Raw genomic sequence first — 21,882 nt, forward strand, 5'->3', positions numbered from 1 at the left:
AGTGTGGATCCACCACTGGAATGGTCGTTTTTCCCTAAAATCCTGTATTTTGGTATTTTTCCTGTCCAGGGCAGGTTTCCCATGTCTGTTGTTTCAGTCCTGAGGTTCTCCACAGGAAGAGAAGGCAACTGACTTAAAAGCAAGGACTGGACAGAGAAGGAGCTAGATCTGCTAAGAGAAAGTTAATGAAGTGCAGCTGATATCTCCCCTCCCCCATTAGGTAATTAACAAAATTAGAGAATTCTGGTGAGAGGGGAGAAGGAGCAAATATTTTCTCATCATGAGGAAAAGCCTGAAGTCTTCCTTCCTTCTTGGTTTCATCATACATATCCTCTGTTCTCTGGCTAAAACCCAAGAGCAGGTAAGACAAACTTTCTGTTTTTGGAGGATAACAATTCTTGTTATTTTATCAGGATGGGGAACTCCCTGTGCAGGAAAATTCCTCCACCAATGCATATTGGCAATTCCTCAGTAACTGCCTAAGGCATTGAGAGGTTAAACGATTTGCTTATGGTCACACAACTAGGACATAGTATAGTAGAAAGAATTTGTGGGACCTAGGTTCATATCCAGTTTCTGTTGCTTACTGTATCACCTTGGACAAGTTACTTAAACTCTCTGGGCCTCAGTTTTCCCATTTGTAAAATGGAGATGATAATAGCAACTACCTTGCAAGGTGGTTATGAGGATCAAATAAGGTAACTGTGCTTTCCAAACCTTTAAAATAGGATGTCTTAACCTGTTTTGCATAATAAACCCTTTTGGTGAAGCCTATAGACCAATTTCCAAAATAACATTTTGAAATGCATAAAATAATAGGATTCCAATGGAAACCAGTTGTGATGAAATTCAGTTATCAAGATGTTTTTTGAATGTTCACGAACTCTAAGTTAAGACCCTCTGCTTTGCACATATATAAAATCGTTAGCTATAATTATAATTTCCAAGGTAGACTAGGTAACTTCTGGGGTCCCTTCCAGTTCTGGAATCCCTTGCATCAGAGACATGACTTGAACCTGTGTCTTCCCAACAACTAAGTCAGCCCTTTCTGCTCTGTGACACATTGCCACTGGTCTTTTTTTGGTCATTTATTTAAGGCTTTTGCTTTCCAATGGGCTCCTAGACAGATGCTGTAAGTTAGATTTGATGAAAGAAATTTAAACCCAGAGGGGGAATCTCTGTATTTTGAAAGCTTTTGACTTTTTGTACCTTGGAAATGATGAATATTCGGTATGCTAGCATGTACTAAAACACGGTTTCTGACATTTTTACAGATCAATGTAATATCTGAATGATTTTGGGTAACAGGTCAGGATGCATTCATGGTCCACTTCCAGTACAGTTCTTTATTGTGTTGACAAGGATATTTTGAGATATGTATTTGACAAAGATTTGTCATCCAATAGGGTTTGTCATGGCTTATATTAGATTTTTTTAATTGTCTTAAATTATTTTTAACTTTTAAATCATTATTTTTAATTATATTAAATTTTAACTATTTTTATTTTAAAATTAACATTTTAATTGTTTTAAAATTAAGTTTTTAATTGGTTTAAAATTTTAATTTTAATTACTTTAATTAATTTTAATAAACAAAAATTTACTCTCTCCTTCCCACCTCTCTTCATCATCTCCTAACCATTAAAAAAAAGAAAGAACAGAATTCCTGTATACAAGCATGTGTAATCAAGTAAAATACATTCCCATATTTTTCATGTCCAAAACATATCTATGTCTCAGTTTGTACTCTGAGTCCATCACCTCTATATCAAAAGGTGGTTCTTCAATTCATTTATAAAAGGTTTCAAGAATTTTGTATATAATTATGTTACATGTAATCTACCAGGTACTGTCTTCTAATAGTTTTGAGATCTTAGCTTCTTTAAACTAATTTTTATTTAGATGATCAAGCATTTTTTTTTTCCGGTCACTCCACAGGGGTTGTGGAGGGAGGTAAGAAAATCCTTGTTACAAATAAAATTAGTCAAGCAAAACAATTTCCCATATTAGTCATAACTATCTTTGTGTCTCATTCCACTTATTGGTGTGTGACTTCTCTGTCCGAAAATGGCTAATATTCTTCATTCATCCCCTAGGATTATGATTTATCATTACATTAATCAGAATGAAGTTCTTCAAAATTGTTCATTTCTATAATGCAGATGTTCTAGTATGGTGCTGAATTTTCATGGCTTATAGTGGTATGTTGTGATGGTTCTATCATAATCTGCTTTGGTCAATAAATCCAGGCTCCTGAAAAATAACCCATCTATGACTTAGATTATTACTTTAATAAATAAATCAATCATCATCATTTATCACTTTCTTTTTATCTTTTTTTGATGGTATTTAGGTAGAAAGGATCCTAAGAATTTTATGCTGCTATTGATCTTTTATATACAATGTTCTATAGACTAATGCACATATGGTAAAACAAACAAAACAAAATTACAAACAAATATTACTCTGTGTATGTGTGTGTAACTGACTAAAAGTATTCAGATGAAGCTCATCTTATACAGAATCACTGAAAGCATCCTTGGGGCTAGACTAATAGAAGATAGAATGATGATGATGATATATGCCTCTTTCTGTTCCTTCATAATTTTAATCTCCTTGGTTAGGTCTCTATATTTTGAGAGCTCTTTGTTTCACATAGTTTGGAGATAAGAAGTGCTCAGCACAGCGATAGCTATTAAAAACATTTCTCGGGGGTGGCTAGGTGGCACAGTGGATAGAGCACCGGCCCTGGATTCAGGTGTACCTGGGTTCAAATCCGGCCTCAGACACTTGACACTTACTAGCTGTGTGACCCTGGGCAAGTCACTTAACCCCCATTGCCCGTAAAAAAAAAATTCTCTTAAGTAATTATGGATCAACTTCATGTCCAAGCAATTGTCAAAAATGGTACCATTTTGGATAATTGTCTTCTGCTGGTGTCATTTATTTATTGAGTTTTAAGTGATTTGAAGTCTATGTAGTATGGGAATTATCATTGTCATTAACACCACCACCATCACCATAGTCATCATCATCATCATCATCATCATCATCATCATCGTTGTTGTTGTTACAAGGCTTGAGGTGTTTGGTTCACTCCAGATCCCCGTGGCCTCAGCTGATATTCAAAGCTGAGTTTGCTGTTCCACTGTATAGAAGTGTCCAAATTTGAAAATATTGTATCTCAGTCAATTAAGAAGGATTTATGAGGCTCCTATTCTAGATCGGGTACTTGAAATATGACAAAAATCTCACATTCCCTCCTCTCAAGGAGTCTAGGAGAAATAATGGACACATATAAATACACAATATATTCAAAATAGATACACTGTATTTGGGGAGGAACTTCTAACAACTGGGTAGATGAGGAAATGCTTCATGTAGCATAGTGCTTGACTGAGCTTTGAAGAAAATTAGAGACCTTAATAGGTAAAGTTAGGGAAACTGTGCATTATGGGAAATGCAATGTTTTGCATGAGAAATAGCAAGTCGGCTGTTGTGACTGGAATGTAGAGTGTAAAAAAGAGGGTAATGTGTAATAAATCTAGAAGTAGAAGCTATAGACAAATTAGAAAGAATGAGGCATTGGAGTTTATTAAATAGAGAAGTAACACATTCAGGCTTGTACTTTAGAAATATCCCTTTAGCACCTTTGTGGAAAATAGTTTGGAGAGGGAGAGAGACTAGAAGTAGGGAGATCAATTAGGAAGCTGTGGCAATTGATCAAGCAAGAGGTGCAGAAGGTCTGAACTAGGTTGGGAGCCTTACGTGTGGAAAGAAGTAATATATTTATCATTCTCTTCCAAGTCCAAGAATTGATGAATCTGTGAATGAGGTTCCTAACTTGACAGGGAAAATTGGAAAGCCAGTGGCACTATAAGAAAGAAATGTTTGAAATTGCCTAATAGGTATGGGAGAAAAAGGGAAGGGTGAATTGTGTTATCTGCCATTTGATATAATAATCTAAAGATAAAATGGTGGGGAATGCTTATTCAGAAAAACTGGAATCTAACTTCAAGATCCCAGCAGTTTCACAGAGTGTCAATTCAAATTGTTTTGGGTGTTATTGCTTTTATTACCCAGAAATCAAAGGATCTAGAACTAGAAGAAAAGAAAAAACCTTAGGGATCATAGAGCTAGGAGGAACCAAAGCTATAATGGATCGCATCAGCTAGTACTACCTACTCATTTTATAGATGAGGCAACTGAGATCTATATAGAAAAAGAGACCCAAGGTTGTAGAGCCAGGATTCAAACTAAGGTCATCTAACTGCAAAATCAATGTTTTTGCCACCACATCATGTCTCTACCCCCACCCCCTGTGGTTGGAATATTCCAGGTTGTTTCTATTTCAAATTTGAATCACTTGAGAAGTGGAATTCTCTGGGCTATGCCATCCATTTAGATAACTTCATATGCAGGTAGAACTAGAAAGGACCTTCCAATGATCTCATGCTAAAGTATGTGCTGGATCTGGAGCTAGAAGACCTGGGTTCAAATCCTACCCCTGCCACTTACTGCCTGCCCAACCTTGGACAAGTTGCTTGACTTCTCAGGAATTCAGTTTACTCATTTACAAAATGAAAGGGGTAGACCAAATAGCTTCTGAGCACACTGGACTGCTTCATCTTTGTCACCATATCCCCAGAACTTGGCAGTATCTGGCATATAGTAGGCACCTAGCTGACTTGAACTGAGAGACCATGGAATAGTAGATAAAGCCTTGGACTTGGGACTGGGAAGAAGACCCAAGTACTGTCTCAGACAGGTATTAACTATGGGACCCTGGACAAGTTACATAATCCTCCCCATTCCCAGTTTCCCTTATCTCTTAAATGAGGGGTTTAGATTCGATGACTTGGGGGCAGCTAGGTGGCACAGTGGATAGAGCACCTGCCCTGGATTCAGAAGGACCTGAGTTCAAATCCAGCCTCAGACACTTGACACTTACTAGCTGTGTGACCCTGGGCAAGTCACTTAACCCCCATTGCCCCACAAAATAAATAAACAAATAAACAAACAAATAAATAAATGAAGTCTAGATTCATTGACTTCTGAGATTCCTTCCAGGTCTAAATATATGGTATGATTCCCTCTATCTCTATATCTCTGATTATAAGAAGAAAACATCATTAGGCATCTATTACGTGTCCAGAACTTGCTGGATACCATCGAGAGGCAGGGACAACAACAAAAGAAATATTCATTCTAGATGGAGACTGGGCCATCAGAGGCATGTAAAATGGGAGAGCTAGGTGAGCTAATTCACTAAGTTATATGGTCATGGAGTTAGGGCTGGAAGGGACTTTAGATATCTTTGAGTCCAATCCCCTCATTTTACAGATGGGTACCTGAGAGTCAGAGAGGGCAAGTGATTTACCTAAAGTCATGCAGGAAGGATCATAGGCTCACAGAAAAGACCTTAGAGTGCTTCAAGTCCAACCTCCCATTTAACTGGTGAGAAAAACAAAGCCCAGGGAAGTGAAATGACTTGCTCAGAATCCCACAACTGCCAAGTGTCTGGAATGGTATCCCACCACAGATCTTCCTCACTCCAGGTCTAACATCCCATCATCATACCTCACTATTTTAATTCAATAAGCATGTCTGATGTGACTATTATGCCTTGACACTCTTCTAAGTCCTGACAAAAATCAAATAGTCCCTGCCCTCAAGGAACCGACATTTTAAAGCCCCCCTCTACCTCAAAGCTTTGGTTCTAACTAACTGGTGAACCTTTTTTTTTTTTTTTGGTGAGGCAATTGGGGTTAAGTGACTTGCCCAGGGTCACACAGCTAGTATGTATCAAGTGTCTGAGGCTGGATTTGAACTCAAATCCTCCTGAATCCAGGGCCAGTGCTCTATCCACTGTGCTACCTAGCTGCCACACCAACTGGTTAACCTTTCAACTGAACTGTACTGATTCAGAGCAGGAGGAACTTGAAGAAGGCAGGGAGAGGAAGGTGGAATCCAAGGAACTTGGAGGAAGGGGATAAATGGAAGTAGTGGGGAACTCCTAACGGAAGGGCCATTTCATCTGGTTCTTGAAAGATGGATTTGATTTTGATATCTAGAAAAGGGAGAAAGGGAACATAAGTAAGCACTGAGGTGGGAAGGATTGTGAAAGGAAGAGGACAGAGAGAATGACCTACTTCTTAGGTACAAGGCTTTCTTGGATCCCCACCTGCTGGTGCCATCCCTCTCCAAACTACCTTGTATTCATTTTGTCTATTTTCTGTATCTACTTACACATGTACATGGTGCTTACCATTTGAATATAAACTCCTTGAAGGCAGGGATTATTTCACCTTTGGCTTTGTAGCCATAGAACCTAGCACATAGTGGGTGCTTTACAAATCAGCACTGGAAGCAGTTCTAAGAAAAGAGATGATTTTAGGAAAAACTTGGAAAACTTGTCAGAACTAATGCAGAGTAAAGTGTGAACCAGAACAATTTATACACAAACAAGAACTTATTAAAGACTTAAGAATTCTGATGAATGTGGGGACCAACTTTGACTCCAGAGAACCCCTGAAGAACCCTGTGATCCACCTCCTGACAAAGAGATGATGGGGTCACAATCCAGAATAAGACATTTTTGGATATGGTCAACATAGGAAGTTATTTTGTTTGGCTATCCTTATTTGTTCTAAGGATTTGGCTTTTTCTCTTTTTCTTTTTCATTTGGAGAAGAATTGTGCAAGGGAGAGAAGATAAATGCTTGCTCATTCAAAATTAATTTTTGAAATGTTAAAGAAAATCAGTGCCAGGACAAGGGGTGGTACTGAGTTACAGACAAAGGGTAGGAAGCTGGGATATGGAGAAACAATCTGAACTTTTCTGTAGTACACTTTATCATATTCTATATTGTGTTGCTCTTCAATCATTTCATTTGTATATGTATATTCAATATGTATATATATACTGAATATATATGTATATTTAATAGGCATATGTATGTTCAATAATTTCATTTGTATATGTCTCATCTCTTCAATGTGATTACAAGTCTTTTTTGCAGTAGGAACAATTATATTTCTCTAACTCTCATAGTCTCTGGCACACTGCTGTATACACAGTAAATGTTCAGTAAATATATATATGGAACAGGGCAGCTAGGTGGCGCAGTGGATAAAGCACCAGTCTTGGATTCAAATCTGACCTCAGACACTTGACACTTACTTAGCTGTGTGACCTTGGGCAAGTCACTTAACCCTCATTGCCCTGCAAAACACACACACACACACACACACACACACACACACACATACACACACATACACACACACTATATAGATAGATAGATACAGATCTACAGATATATAAATATAGATAGATATATGGAACAAATGTTGGGCAAACCTTTTGGACAACTATTGGTTGAGTTTTTGTAGGGTATCCTTATTCAGACATGGCTTGAACCAGATGATCTCTGCAGTCCCTCCCAACTCTGGTTCTGTGATTCTTGAGAACAGCAGATTCTGTGACCTATTTCCTTGGAAGACCCTAACTAGAACCCATTCTAATCCATCTTCCACACAGCTGCCAAAATACTCTCTTCGAAGCCCAGATCTGACCCTGCTAAAAGATTGTCATAGGCTCCCAGTCACCTCTAAGACAAAATATACTTTAGCTTGATATTTAATGTTATTCCCCTTCTAGCTTCACTCTCCCTTTTCAGCCTTATTTCACAATATCCTCCTTCAACTAGCATTTATTATAATAAGAATAGCTAGCATTTGCATAGTGCTTTGAGGTTTGCCAAGCACTTGACAAATAGCTCACCTAATACTCACAACACTGGGAGTTTCTATCCCCATTTCATAGAGGAGGAAGCTGAGCCTGAGAGAGATTAAGTGGCTTCCTGGGTGTCCCACAGCTAGCTGGTAAGGTGTTCCAGGTCTGGGCCCTGTGCTCTTTCCACTGTGTCACCTGGCTGCCTCTCGAGGTTTCCCTACCTTTTAATCAACCTCTTCCATTGGCTATTTTTTTGCATTTGGCAACTTCTGTCTCTGAAATTTTGCACAGGCTGTCCTTCCAGACTTAAAATGCAACCCTCTTCACCTCTGATTCTCAGAGTGTTTTCCTCATTGTTATCGCTTCCTCCCTCTTCTGTGTGATCTTAGATTATTTTTTTTAATGTTTGGAAGTGTGGAGGGGGTGGGGAACATTCTTAATTTGGAGTCAGAGAACCTGGATTAAAATTCTGATTGACACTCTCAATGCAACTGTAGATAAGTCATTTTACTTTTCTATACCTCAGTTTACTCATCTGTTAAAAAAGAGTTTTTAACTTAATCACTTCAAAGGTCCTTTCTAGCTTTAAACCAATGCATCTAGGATCTCACATTGTAGCCCGAGGTCAAATGTAAGTTCCCTTAGGGGAAAAAAAGGAGGATTTTGTTGTTTGTGAGGTTTTAACATTTTTGGCTGTGTATATACAATGTATCTTGACATAGATGATAGGAAACCTGACTCAGAATCAGGAAAACCTGGGTTCAAGTCTGATTTCTGGCATATAGTGATTGTGTGGTATGGTCCTTACCCTCTCTGCACCTTCAGGCAATTTATAAAACCATATAAAATGTCGTTCAATACACCAGTGAAATTACATGTCTGAAGAGCAACAATAAAAATAACTAGCACCTAGTTCAATTCCTTGCATATAGGTGCTTTTAAAATTCCTTTGATGTTGAATTGAACTGAATTGAACTGCACCCAACCAGGCTGAAACGTCTCTCCCATTTTAAATAGCTATTTTGCAAGTGAAATTTGTCTCAAGAACATTATAGCTGGGATCCAGACCCCAGATAAATAGTTGTTTAAATGAACATAATTGATGATGGGATGTTCACAAAAGACTGGCAGAATATTATTTTTTTTTTGCAAGGCAATCAGGGTTAAGTGACTTTTCCAGGGCCACATAGCTAGTAAGTATCAAGCATCTGAGACCAGATTTGAACTGTCTTCCTGATTCTAGGGCCAGTGATCTATCCACTATGCCACTTAGCTTCCCCTAGACTTCCAGAATATGAATTGAGACTATTTCATAATTTTCCCCAGGCAAATAGATGTGACAAGAAGACTCTCATTACCACCAGGACTGAGTGCCGATCTTGTAGTCTCAACCTACGCATCAATTGTCCAGAAGGTTACACTAAAGTGACCAATGGCTCTTCAGGAGTGCGAGACTGTAGGTAAGTACCATGGACAAGTCCTATTGGAGAAATTGACTACAGCTGGGAGAATTTCTTCAACCTGAAACTGACCTGCCACAAAGTAGCTTCTTGAAACTCTCTCTTATTCTTCCAATACATCAAGAAATCTGTGTCTTAAATCTATTCATTTGAATCTTTATATTGTCTTTCATTCAAATTTTAATAAAAGAGAGGTGGTTTGACAAAGTGCATGCCAAGCTGTCAAAGCCAGAACGACCTGGGTTCAAGTCTCACCTCTTACACATACTGGCTATATGATCCTGAACAAGTCACTTAACCATACAGTGCTTTAAGTAACTCTCTGAGACACTGGGTTTCAAAGAAAGTGTGAACTTTCTCTGGTAGATGAATTTTCTTCAACTGGGAGTTCCCTACATTAATGACCACGTGTCTAGTCCCTCTCCTCCCAGCCTCCCCCCAAAAAACTTGAACCTTTTTTTAAAAAAATTAATTGCCTCAAGTTCCACCTTTTCATTTCTCCCGTAGAAGTTCTTGGTGTGTTTCATCTCTATAAACAGGATAATTGGGTTGTGAAAACAGAATACAAACTTGAGAATACAAAGTGTTTGATTTTACATCTTTTTAACCCCCATACTTAGCACAATGCCTAACACACAGGAAGTGCTTAATAAATGTTGATTTATTGATTCAATAAGTAGTTCATCTGGTTCAATGAGTTGCATTCCTTTATCAAAACTGGTTTATTTAGGGTTTCCTCTAAGGAGCCTTCTAGAAGATTTCTTAAATTTTTAATGTGTGCCTAATCGCCCCCCCCCCTTTTTTTATTTCTCTATCTCCAAGATATTCCTTCAAGGTCAGGGATTATGCCCTGTCTCTTCCTGGATGCCGACATATATGCAGGAAGGAATATCTACAACCTCTGTGCTGCCCAGGATTCTGGGGTCCAGACTGCGTGGGTAAGTGCCCCTACCCTTAACTCAGATTTATGCACATAGCAAATGTCTTCCTGACCCTCCTTCAATTCCATAGACAAACAAGTTTGGCAATCAGAAAAACTGATGGAACCTTCTGATACTCTTCAACTCAGTTTATCTGTATGAAAAAAAAAACCTTCAAGACGCAATTAATTTTCCAGGAAGAATTTGGTTTTGTGAGTGGCATATTAGGAGTTGGGGCAGATCTACATTCAAATCTCCCATCTGCCACTCATTAACTCTGAGCCCAGGCAAGTCCTTAATCTTTCTGAACCTGTTTTCTCACAAGTAAAATGGTATTGACCATGCCAGGATTGTGACGCTCAAATAAGATAATATGTGAAAACTGCTTTGCAAATACTAATGGTTCACATGCAATAAAAGACATAGGGGCTATGGAGTCCACATGACTTCCAGTCCTGACTGACTATGGTCTTTACTTCCTGTATAACCTTGGGCAAGTAGCTTATAATACCTTTGAGCCTCAGCTTCTTCATCCATCAAAGGTGATACCTTCTAGTTCTGGATCTATGGTCCTGTAAACATGTAACTTTCCCCCTCTTTCTCTGATCTTTTTGTTTAGTGTGATCAAGAGAATAGAGACTATAAAAATAAGATGATCTGAAATCAGAAGCTCAAATACATCCTATCCTTTGTATTATGCTGTCTCCCACCGAGCACAGGAAAGTTCCCCAATATGAGATCAAAATGGTAACAAAAGGCAAAGAAGTTGCATGAAAGCTCACTTCATTCCTTCTAATTATTCAATTCAATAAGCATGCTTTGAGAGCCTCATAGGTGCATGAGACTATACTGAGTAATGGAGATACAAAGATAATTAACAGGGGCAGCTCGGTGGTGCAGTGGATAGAGCACCGGCCCTGGATTCAGGAGGACCTGAGTTCAAATTTGACCTCAGACACTTAACACTGACTAGCTGTGTGACTTTGGGCAAGTCACTTAACCCCAATTGTCTCATGAAGATAATGAACAATAATAATTAGCATTTGCATAATGCTTTAAGGTTTGAAAACATTTTATGTGTATTATCTAATTTGACACACAACCTTGAGAGGGAGGTGCTATTATTATCTTCATTTTATAGATGAGGAAACAGAGGCAGTTAAGTAACTTTTCCAGGGTCACACAGCAATTAAATAGTCTGAGGCTAGAGTTGAACTTAAAACTTCCTGTTCCAGTTCCCATGCTCTAGCCACTGCACCACCCAGCTGCCTCAAATAAAATAGTACCTGATCTCAAGGAACTGACATTCTAGAAGGCTGGTATATGACATATATACAGATCAGTGGCACAAAATATACACAGTCATTGCAAAAGGAAGCAATGAGGAGGGAGAGGGTTCCAGGTGTGGGAGAGCCATCTCTACAAAGTTATGGAGGCAGGAGGCAGGATATGGGGTACTATGTACAGGTTTAAGCTAGTTTAGCTGTAATGGAGAGTAGGAAAGGAACTAAGATGAAATAAATGGGGTTGCCAACTTGTCAAAGGCTTTAAAGACAGCCTGAGGAATTTGTATCTTTTCTTAGAGGAAGTAGGGAGCCACTAAAGATATTTGAGCAAGAGAGTGACTGGCCAAAGCTATGTTTTAGGAATATCATTTTGGCAGCTGTATGGACGGTGAATTGAAAAAGGGCTTTTTAATCTGGGGTCTAGATCTGGGAATATATTTCAGGCTGTCAGTGAACTTGGATAGGAAAGAAATTATGTCTTTATTTTCACTTACCTCTAACAAAAACTTAGCATTTCTTTCTATTATAAATGTAGGCAGGGGCAGCTATGTGGCGAAGTGGATAAAGCATTAGCCCTGGATTCAGGAGGACCTGAGTTCAAATCCAGCATCAGACACTTGACACTCACTAGCTGTGTGACCCTGCACAAGTCACTTAACCCCCATTGCCCCACAAAAAAATAAAATAAAAATAAATAAAATAAATGTAGGCAACAAATCATGGTAGAATTAGCAGTACCTGTGATTTTTGTCACCTGTAGAAATGACAGCTATTTTCATATCACATTATACTTATTATACACAACTCAAAATAGAGTTTATGATCATCAATCCTAATTCCACATCACTATCAGGTACCTAACCCAAATCCAGGGATGTGTTGGAGCCAGCTCATTGTTAAACTTTTAGTGTGAGCATTTGCACCTTGGAAATCAACAAACATGAAAAATTAGACCTTTGGGGCAGCTAGGTGGTACAGTGGATAGAGCACTGGCCCTGGAATCAAAAGGACCTGAGTTCAAATCTCATCTCAGACACTTACTAGCTGTGTGACCCTGGGCCTTAAACATCTAGAGCCACCTCTAGTCATCCTTTGTATCTTGCCATTGGACCCAAATGGCTCTGGAGAAGAGAGTGAGGTTGGTGACGTTGCACAGCCCTCCCTCACTTAAATCCAATTCACTGCAAGTCATGACATCACCCTGATATGGTCCTCTTTGGGAATAAGGACAAACAACAACAACAAATTAGAACTTGATTTAAGTTTTTATTGTCTAGAAAGTGATAGAGATAATGTTAATGATGCAAATTAAAACTTAAAAGTGTGTCCAAAAACACCCTTGCTCCAACCCATCAGACACCTAACTCTACTTCTGTATCTGACCTTAACCCATCAAACACCATGAGAAATTATTTCAAAATGACTATAGTTATTAGACTTGCTACAGTATCATACATCATCGCGATCTTATTGTCTATAAACCATTTCAATATAATCCAATGTATTTTATTTTATGCATTTAAAAACATGATTCTCGTGTGTCCATAGGTTTCACCATACTTGCTTAAAGGAATCCAGGAGAGGTTGGGTGAGGTTAAGAGCTTCTGAACTAGAAAAACAATTTGCCAATCAAAAAGCATTTATTAAGTGCCTGCAGTTTTTCAAGCATTGTTCTGGGCTCCAAACTATTGCTACCCTCAAGGAGCTTATATTCCTTTACAAAATAGATACAGAGTAAAGTAGGAACTAGCAGAAGGGAAAGAGCGTAAGCAGCCAAATAGAATATTGGTGCAATAGACCAGGTCTTCTTAAACTTTTTCCACCTGGGATCCCTTTTCACCCAATTTTTACACAACCCTGTATGCAGAGGTTTACATAACCTTTTACTGTTGCCAAAATTTTCAAGACACCCACATTAAGTTATATGATCCTATACGGGGTCTCAACCCACAGTTTAAGAAACTAGGTATTAGCCTAGTAAGTCTGGAGATCAGTAGAGCAGTGTGTGGGTATTTCTTATTCTTCCTGCCAGTCAACTGAGGGGGGAAGAACTAGAGAGCACACCCTTTATCTCCTGTTAGTGAACATGCTGCATTTGTTAGAAAGGCTTCCTTCCTGTGACGCGTGGAAGAAAAAGTGTCATAGTGATGACAAAGTGAGAGTCTGGTTATCGCTTTACATTTCCTGAAGAGATAAGGATTCTGGGAGTCGGGGGGAGAAGGAGAGACAGGGGAAGGGGAAAAGAATCTTTGAGCTTCCACTTGGAGGAAACACACTCCCAGGGTCTGCAACTATAAACTTCCCAAGGCAGAATTCTTTCTTCTCAGTAAATCATCCACATCATTACCCAAAAATCCTTTAGAAATCTCGCATGAAATTCAGCCAGTCACCCATGCAGCTACAATCACTGGGATTCTAATGATTTTGCCCTTATTAAAATTGGCAAAGCTAGAATACCTGATTCTTCTTAGTTCATCCTCATTAAGGAACACAAAACCAAAATTCTTTCATCTCAGGGATCATATCACACGTGAACAACCCAGAATTAACCAGGCACTTCATAAATATTTTAAGTTAAATTATGAGATTTAATTAAGTTACAGATTGAATAAAGTATAGAGGGGGAGTTTTGTGTTCATAGGGCCATAGATCTGGGGGGGGATGGTACCTCCTTTCATAGATGAGGAAGCTGAGACTCGATTCCATTAGGCTACTTGCCCAAGGTTACACAGGAAGTAAACATCAGAGCCAGGATTTGAACTCAGATCTCTAGATGCCAAAGCCTTGGGGAAACAATGCATGATCATAGATACAAGATATAGTCAAAGTAGAGACACTGTAATTGGGGAGGAACCATTAACAGCTGGGTAGATGAGGAAACCCTTCATAATAGGGTAGCACTTGACTCAGCTTTGAATCGATCTAATAGGCAAAGTTAGGGAGAGAGTATGCATTTCGAGGGAAACCCCCCCCATCGTTTTTTTTTTCGGGGCAATGAGGGTTAAGTGACTTGTCCAGAGTCACACATCTAGTCTCAAGTGTCTGAGGTCAGATTTGAACTCAGGTCCTCCTGAATCCAGGGCCGGTGCTTTATCCACCGCTCCACCTAGCTGGCCCCCATCATTTTATAAAGGAAGAAATTGATGTCCAAAGAAAAGTGTTGACTTCCTAGATCATCAGCTCATAGGATCATAATTCTAAAACTGAGAGGAACTTCAGAGGTTATCTAGTCTTTCATTTTACAGATGAAGAAACTGAGGCACAGAGCAAAAGTTATAAGCCTGAAGTCTGTGAACTTTTTAAATATTTTGATTTCCTTCTTTCTTTTTCTTTCTTTTTTTTTGGGGGGGGGGGGCGGGGGGCTGGGCAATGAGGGTTAATGACTTGCCCAGGGTCGCACAGCTAGTAAGTGTCACGTGTCTGAGACCCAGATTTGAACTCAGGTCCTCCTGAATCCAGGGCTGGTACTTTATCCGCCACACCACCTAGCTGCCCCCTTTTTAAAATATTTTGATAACTATGAGGATCAGGGCATCTAGGTGGTACAGTGGATAAAGTACTAGCCCTGAATTCAGAAGGACCTGAGTTCAAATCCAACCTCAGACATTTGACACTTATTAGTTGTGTGACCCTGCACAAGTCACTTAACCCTCATTAGCCCCCCCAAAAAAAAATGTAAAACAAAACAAACAAAAAATCCTATGAGGATCTTTTTTTGCATTTAAAAACATTCTGAGAATCTATAGCTTTCACCACACTGCCAAAGGGTACCATCACACAAAAAAGGTTAAGAGAGGTTAAACACACAGGTAGCTAAGTGTCAAGGGCATGATTTAAACACAGGTCTTCGGTATCTAAACCCAAAAGTATTCGTTTATCTTTCATCCAAGTTCTTTCAGCTATAGGTGGACAAGCAATTTGACAGGTATGTTGTAAAAGGATTCTTTTTTTTAGATATGCTTTGAAACTATTTGTGTGACTTCAGGCAAATCACTGAACCTCTCTGGGCCTCAATTTCCTTATCTGTAAAATTTGGGAGTTAGCCAAGATAGCCCATGAAGTCCTTTCCAAAGCTCTGGGATCCAGTCTCAATAATAGAAGCAAGAGGACTGATAACACGTTTATTGGAGAGCCATCGCCTAAATGTCCCGGATTCTGCCAAGGTCACCGTGCTCAAATATTTCCCATCAGGATCCACAATTCCAACCAGGGATATAAATGGGAAAACCCATGAAACAAACATTCACATTATCTCAAAATCCAACCAGCAATGTTTCATACCCAGCTGTTGACAATTAATTGGTATTTTCCCTATTTTTGAAACTAGAATTCCTAGGAGGACCCTAGCCTCTTGCCCAAAGGAAGCTCATTATCTACCTCCTCAAAGCTCCAGAACAATATGAAGCTCTGCTGAGCAGCTGATAACGGCTTGACCTCTTCATTGAGAAAAATGGACAAACAGGAGGCCATTCAGAGTCCTGATGATGACTTGGGGAAAATGGAACCCCTGTGACCCAAAATAGTTTTATCAGCTATTTTAGTACACAATGCCCCCAGAAACTTCTCCTGGGGGTAGGGGAGACTATGGCCACTGATAGCTATTACAAGTGGGAACTCAGAAAATTGCAGTTCTGGACATTTTGTTAAATGAGAGCATGGGAAATTGCTTTGGTGAGCATTAGAGATATGCCTCCTGCTGGGTTTTTTTTTAGCTTTGGAAAAAAAGTAACTTGAAGCAGTCTGGAAATGAGTTTTCAAAAAACCGTTGCACCACAAACAGGAAATACCAACTAGAATTCAATGTGCATGATAAAAGTAATGGGGGCACCAAACTTGGAGTCAAGGAGGTGCTGGATTCACCCTGACTGCCTACAGGACCAGGGGCAAATCTCATAACTTCTGTAAGCTTTCATTTCTTTGTCTGTAGAAACGAGAAAGGTGCCTTTCTACAGTCCCTTCTGGCCCTAAATTTCTGAACCACATCTAGGTAGTTCACCCTTTAACCTCTCCATAGGAGCCCTTTGCAATTTGCTAAGATTCTCAGTTGCCAAGTAAGTGTTGATCTGTATCCCTAGCAGTTTACTCATCAAGACTTTTCCCATACCAGTGAAATCACTGGACCAAACCCAAAAAAGTACCAGGCACTATGTCAGGAATTGGGCAAAGACAAAACTGAATCAGCCCCTGCCCTCAAGGATCTTACATACTGCTGGAAAAAGGGAAGAGCTGGGTAAAGCTACGACAAGTACATGCTGGTAATACAAAATCATTTCAGGGCAGGGAGGACACTGTGAGCAGACATGAAAAGGAGGAATGATGAAAGGCCAAGTATACGAAGCAGCACTCTAGCTGGGCCTTAAAAGGCATCAGGGATTCCCAGAGTCAGAGGTGAAAAGAAAGGGCATTCCAAGGATACCTGTAGCCCATATCAATTCACAAATGCAGTCACAGATACCCACCCCAAAATCTTAGCAGCACATAATTCACACAGCTGAACTTAAGAGCAATTCCATGACTTTTAGATCATTCCCTTACAAGTTGGGAGGGATGAAAAATTCTGAGATAGAGTTTCTGAGTAGTTAATAATCAATTTCTTAATTAGGCTATCTGGCAATCAAAAAAAATGATGGTCAGTGTTTCTCTCATTACCCAAAGACCCCCAGTGGAGACCCTGATTGGTGGACATTTAATGAGGAAGTGGGCTAAATGTCTTAAGCTCCTCCTGCTAGAAATGTGGCTTGTTCATGAGACTCTGCCACCTCCAGCAGTCTGGACAAGAGAATCCACCTCCATCTGGTTTTTCTCCTTCATGAGCTGAGTCATCCTGAACTCTAATGGAGAAGTATGAGGACAGGGGCTTCTTTCCCCAGGGTAACGATTCACCCAGACTGGATTCTCTTTATACTCTATTAACTGAAGTCAGGTCTCATAGATGGGCAGAAGTCCCCCAAAGATCAAAGAGCTTGTTCCTTGAGGAACAGGGGTAATCTCATCAACCAGTCCTGTCATTCAGAGACTGACTTTAACAAGAGCTTTAACAAGGGCCTTAATGAGGAAATAGGGGAAAATCCTGGATCCTAATTTAATAATTAGTTATTAACATGATAATAATTTCTCTCACTGCCCAAGTCCCTTATTTGACAGTTCTCTCGGCTCAAACATGGTTTCTAGTAGCAAGCTAAGTCAGTAAACATTTGTGTACTTACTATGTGTCAGGCACTATGCTAAGTACTGGGGATACAAAGAGAGGTTAAAGATAGTCCCTGCCCTCCAGGAACTAACAGTCTAGCAACAACAAAAAGACAACTTACAAACTGACCAATGATAGCTAGAATTAAAACTAAGAAGGACCTTGGAGGTCATCCAATCCAACCATATCCTTTTACAAATGAAGAGGCTGAGGTTAGGGGCAGCTAGGTGGCACAGTGGATAGAGCACTGGCCCTGGAGTCAGGAGGACCTGAGTTCAAATCCGGCCTCAGACACTTAACACTTACTAGCTGTGTGACCCTGGGCAAGTCACTTAACCCCAATTGCCTCACTTAAAAAAAAAGAGAGAGAGAGAGAGAGAGAGAGAGAGAGAGAGAGAGAGAGAGAGACTGAGGTTCTAAGGTTTGCAGTGATTTGCCCAATGACATCTTGAATCTCAGACAAGAGATTTGAATCCTTTGAGACTAGAGCCAGGGCTCACCCCATGGGAGCACATATCCTCCCCCTCTGCCTCCACTCCAGAGATGCCAAGGCCATGTCTTGTGCAAAAGAAGTATTTGCCCATTGTGCTGCCTTGGTTGGGGACAGGTCTAAACTCCCATCATCCTGCCATTCATCTACCTTTTCTGTGAGCATGGCCTTATTTATCATTGTTATTGTTTGTTGTTCTTGTTACCAGCTCTGACTTCTCAATTCTTTCCTTCAGAATGTCCTGGAGGAGAGAAGTCCCCTTGTAGTGGCAGGGGGCATTGTTCCGATGGCATTGAAGGAAATGGAAGCTGCATTTGTTCAGTAAGTTCAAGGATAAGTTCTCCAAACCTCTCACTCTCTGACATTAGCTACTAGAGATCCCCCATTTCTTTTTTTTTTTTTGGTGAGGCAATTGGGGTTAAGTGACTTGCCCAGGGTCACACAGCTAGTAAGTGTTAAGTGTCTGAGGCTGGAATTGAACTCAGGTCCTCCTGACCCCAGGGCTGGTGCTCTATCCACTGTGCCACCTAGCTGCCCCGATCCCCCATTTCTTAATGGTTCTTTGACCCCACCAGTCATGGGCGTTCCTTCAGTTTGGCGTAGCTCACAATCTATCCATCCCCTTATCATCCTAATTATAACATCATAATGCTGTTTGTGAGAGTTCTGAATTTGGAATCAGAGGAACTGGGTTCAAATCCTCTTTCTGCCACTGACTACCTCGATGACCTCATGAGGAGGTTGGACTAAATGGGCTCTGAGGTCCCTTCTAGCTCTGGGTGTTTGGTCTGATAAGATCATATCCTGTGACCTATGAAATCACCTCAGTTTCCTCCCCTGGAAAATGATGGGACTGGACTAAATGAGGTCCCTTCTGGCTCTAAATCTATGATCAAATCAACAATCCTGTGACTTCTCTTAGGTGACCTTCACAATGAGCCTGTAAGGTTGCACAGCCCATGTTCATCAGAAAGGAAACTTGAACCTGAGTCTTCCTCAATTCCAGCTCGGTTCTCTATGCACTCCACCATATCATCTCTATATACAGCATGAATGCGTATAATACAAACAAGAGAGGATGCTCTGGGGCAAAGGAGAAGTTCAGACAAAAGAAAATTCGAGGTGGAAGAATGAAGCTTTCCATTGGAATGGGGGATATCAGAGAAGGCTTCCTGGTGGAGGGGATGCCTGCACAGTGCTTAGAGGAGGAAAAGGATTTACACACAGAGATGATGGTAGAGTTAGCACAAGATACTGGGGTCAAGGTGTGCGAATGAACAGAGGTCAGAGAATTCTGTTTTCTCATACCTTTATCCCATCTCATTGATGAGAAGACACAGTATAGTAAGAGAGCATTCAGAGAGGATCATGGGTTCTGTTTAGTCTAGTGACGTGTTTTCTGTCCTGTTCTGCAGGAGGGATTTGGTGGAACAGCTTGTGAAACCTGCGCTAAGGAAAACTTGTTTGGACCCAACTGCACTTCAGGTTTGCCCAATCAAATGAAAGAATGCCTGCAAAGAACTTTGCCAACTTTAAGGCATTACATAAATATTAGCTATTACTTATTTGTTTTATTGATCATAAAGGGATATCGATTTAATAATAAACATCCTTTAAGAGGATGAGTCAAGAAGCAAACCACACAAAGTCCTTGCAAATAGCTCAGCATCCCCCACTGAAGCCCGAAGAGGGGAAGTATTTCCATCAGCCAAGGGTAGGTTTAGCTGAAGGTAAGGACTGATCAGAAGGCATGCTGCTAGGACAAGTCCCAGTTGGCATAATAGGATCATGGGGTTAAGGCTAGGAGCAAACCTGGAGAAAATCTAGTCCAATCCCTTCATTTTACAGAGTAGCAAAATGAGTGCTAGTGACTGCCCCAGGGTCACCAACGTAGTAAGTGGCAGAGGAAGGATTTCAACCCAGTTCCTCCTACACTAAATCCAACCCTTTTGCCACTAAGTCCATAGTCCAGTAAAAAATAAACTCTTTCCACTCAGTACAGTCTATATTTTGTTCATGATGATTCAAGACCCAATGATTCATACTTACAATGGAATGCTGCCAGTTACAAAGATTGAACTAAACCAGGAATTTTTAACCTGAGTTCCAAGAATCCAAATAAATCCAACTTTCAAATTCTGTGATAGCTTCCTATCTTGTCTCCCATTAAGGCCTTCTCCCAATGCCTCATCAATCATACAGTCAACATTTTTTGTGGCACAATTCTAGACATTTTTCCCAATCCTCACTAGCTCTCAAAAAACCCATAAGAGAAATCATGGACCAGGTATAGAGTAATTATAGCCAAAAATACAGGACAGAAAAAGAAAAGCTAGCCAAAGTAAAATCTTTATGAGCCAATACCACAGAAAGCTAACTCTCAAAGGATTTACTCAGTACCCCGCCAACCTCCAAACTCCCCCAAAACATGGCAAGCTGACATTTGGGCTTGTGCCTGAGGGATATCTTGGGCTTCCTTAGATCTTGCTGGTGCACTTCATCCCCTTCCCACCCACTCCCATCCCACAACAATCAGCACCTATTGATTGTGCCCAGTCCTGAGGGTGGAAACAATTTGTCTTCTATATAGGGGGGTCTCCAAATTAGGGACCCTCCAAAGCTGGAGAGACTGTTCAGGTGACCCCCCTCCAAGCCTGTAAAAAAGTGAAAGACACTGATCAGCCTCATCAAAAGAGGAAAGGAGACCACCCAAGGAAGGAACTAGGGCAGGGGCTCAGCATGAGCTGTTGCACTTGACTGAAGGAAAGCAGACAAAAACCTATAGAGTTTACTAAGGGTAAGGACCAAAGCTAGTGGGGGCTAAATCCCTCCACATTGGAGAAGGCTTTATCAGCTCTGCATCTGAACTCTACATGTATACCAACCAGCAAAGGGAATAGGAGTCAGGACATGAGTGATTGGAGGAAATAAGGGGAAAGGGTTAACTAATTCTGAGGCAGGGCAACTAGGAGGTCAGTAGATAGAGCCCCAGGCCTGGAGTCAAGAAGACTCATCTCCCAGAGTTCTAATCTAGCCTCAGACACATACTAGCTGTGTGACCTTGGGCAAGTCACTTTACCCTGTTTGCTTCAGTTATAATAATAACAATCAGAGCATCATATGGAGCACTTGAGGGAACAGTCAAACGTGTCCCTATGTTAATGAAGGACCAGAATTTAAGAATATATAAGTGAGCCAACCTGCACCAATTGATAACAGTGATTTTTTTTTTTTGGCGGGGCAATGGGGGTTAAGTGACTTGCCCAAGGTCACACAGCTAATAAGTGTCTGAGGCTGGATTTTAACTCGGGTACTCCTGAATCCAGGGCCGGTGCTTTATCCACTGTGCTACCTATCTGCCCCAACAGTGATTTTTTTTTTAATCTGTAAGAAAGAAAATAGAGAGGATGAAAATTTTTTATTTCAAAGTAAAAATTATCATATCTTCTTGTAATTGTGTGTATATAAAGGACATTTGCACAGATTTTAGTAAAATTGTAAGATGTAGTAAAATTATAATTTAGTAAAATTCTTTTAAAATTTAGTGCTAAATTATATGCCTGATCCTTTTAGTGTTAACTTTAATGACATGTTCCAGAACTGCCTTATTTGAGCTACCCTAGGTTCATTTCCTCTTCTTATCCTTTGATGAAGTTGACAACTAGTGTACTTAGCCACCTTGGACCTCAGTCTCTTCTTCTGTAAAGTCAAGGTACCTTCTCTCTCTAGAGTTAAGACCCTGAGGTCCAATGATCCCTTGCAGCCTGGCAGTTCTGACAAAGGACTTCCTTGCATCCAC

General features: G+C 40.2%; 1 protein-coding gene across 1 annotated transcript in view; it reads left to right on the forward strand.

Annotated features, from left to right (window-relative positions):
- The first annotated feature begins 267 nt into the window (after positions 1-267).
- Positions 268-21,882, forward strand: part of STAB2 (stabilin 2) — a 173,128-nt gene continuing 151,513 nt past the window's right edge. Inside the window, exons 1-5 of the mRNA XM_043969353.1 lie at positions 268-361; positions 9,064-9,197; positions 10,020-10,135; positions 18,319-18,404; positions 19,499-19,568. Of these exons, the coding sequence (XP_043825288.1) occupies positions 281-361; positions 9,064-9,197; positions 10,020-10,135; positions 18,319-18,404; positions 19,499-19,568 (487 nt within the window). The 5' untranslated portion in view covers positions 268-280. The remainder of the gene's footprint in view (positions 362-9,063; positions 9,198-10,019; positions 10,136-18,318; positions 18,405-19,498; positions 19,569-21,882) is intronic.

The sequence above is a fragment of the Dromiciops gliroides genome, chromosome 5 (genome assembly GCF_019393635.1).
Source record: "Dromiciops gliroides isolate mDroGli1 chromosome 5, mDroGli1.pri, whole genome shotgun sequence".
Classification (NCBI taxonomy): Eukaryota; Metazoa; Chordata; class Mammalia; order Microbiotheria; family Microbiotheriidae; genus Dromiciops; species Dromiciops gliroides.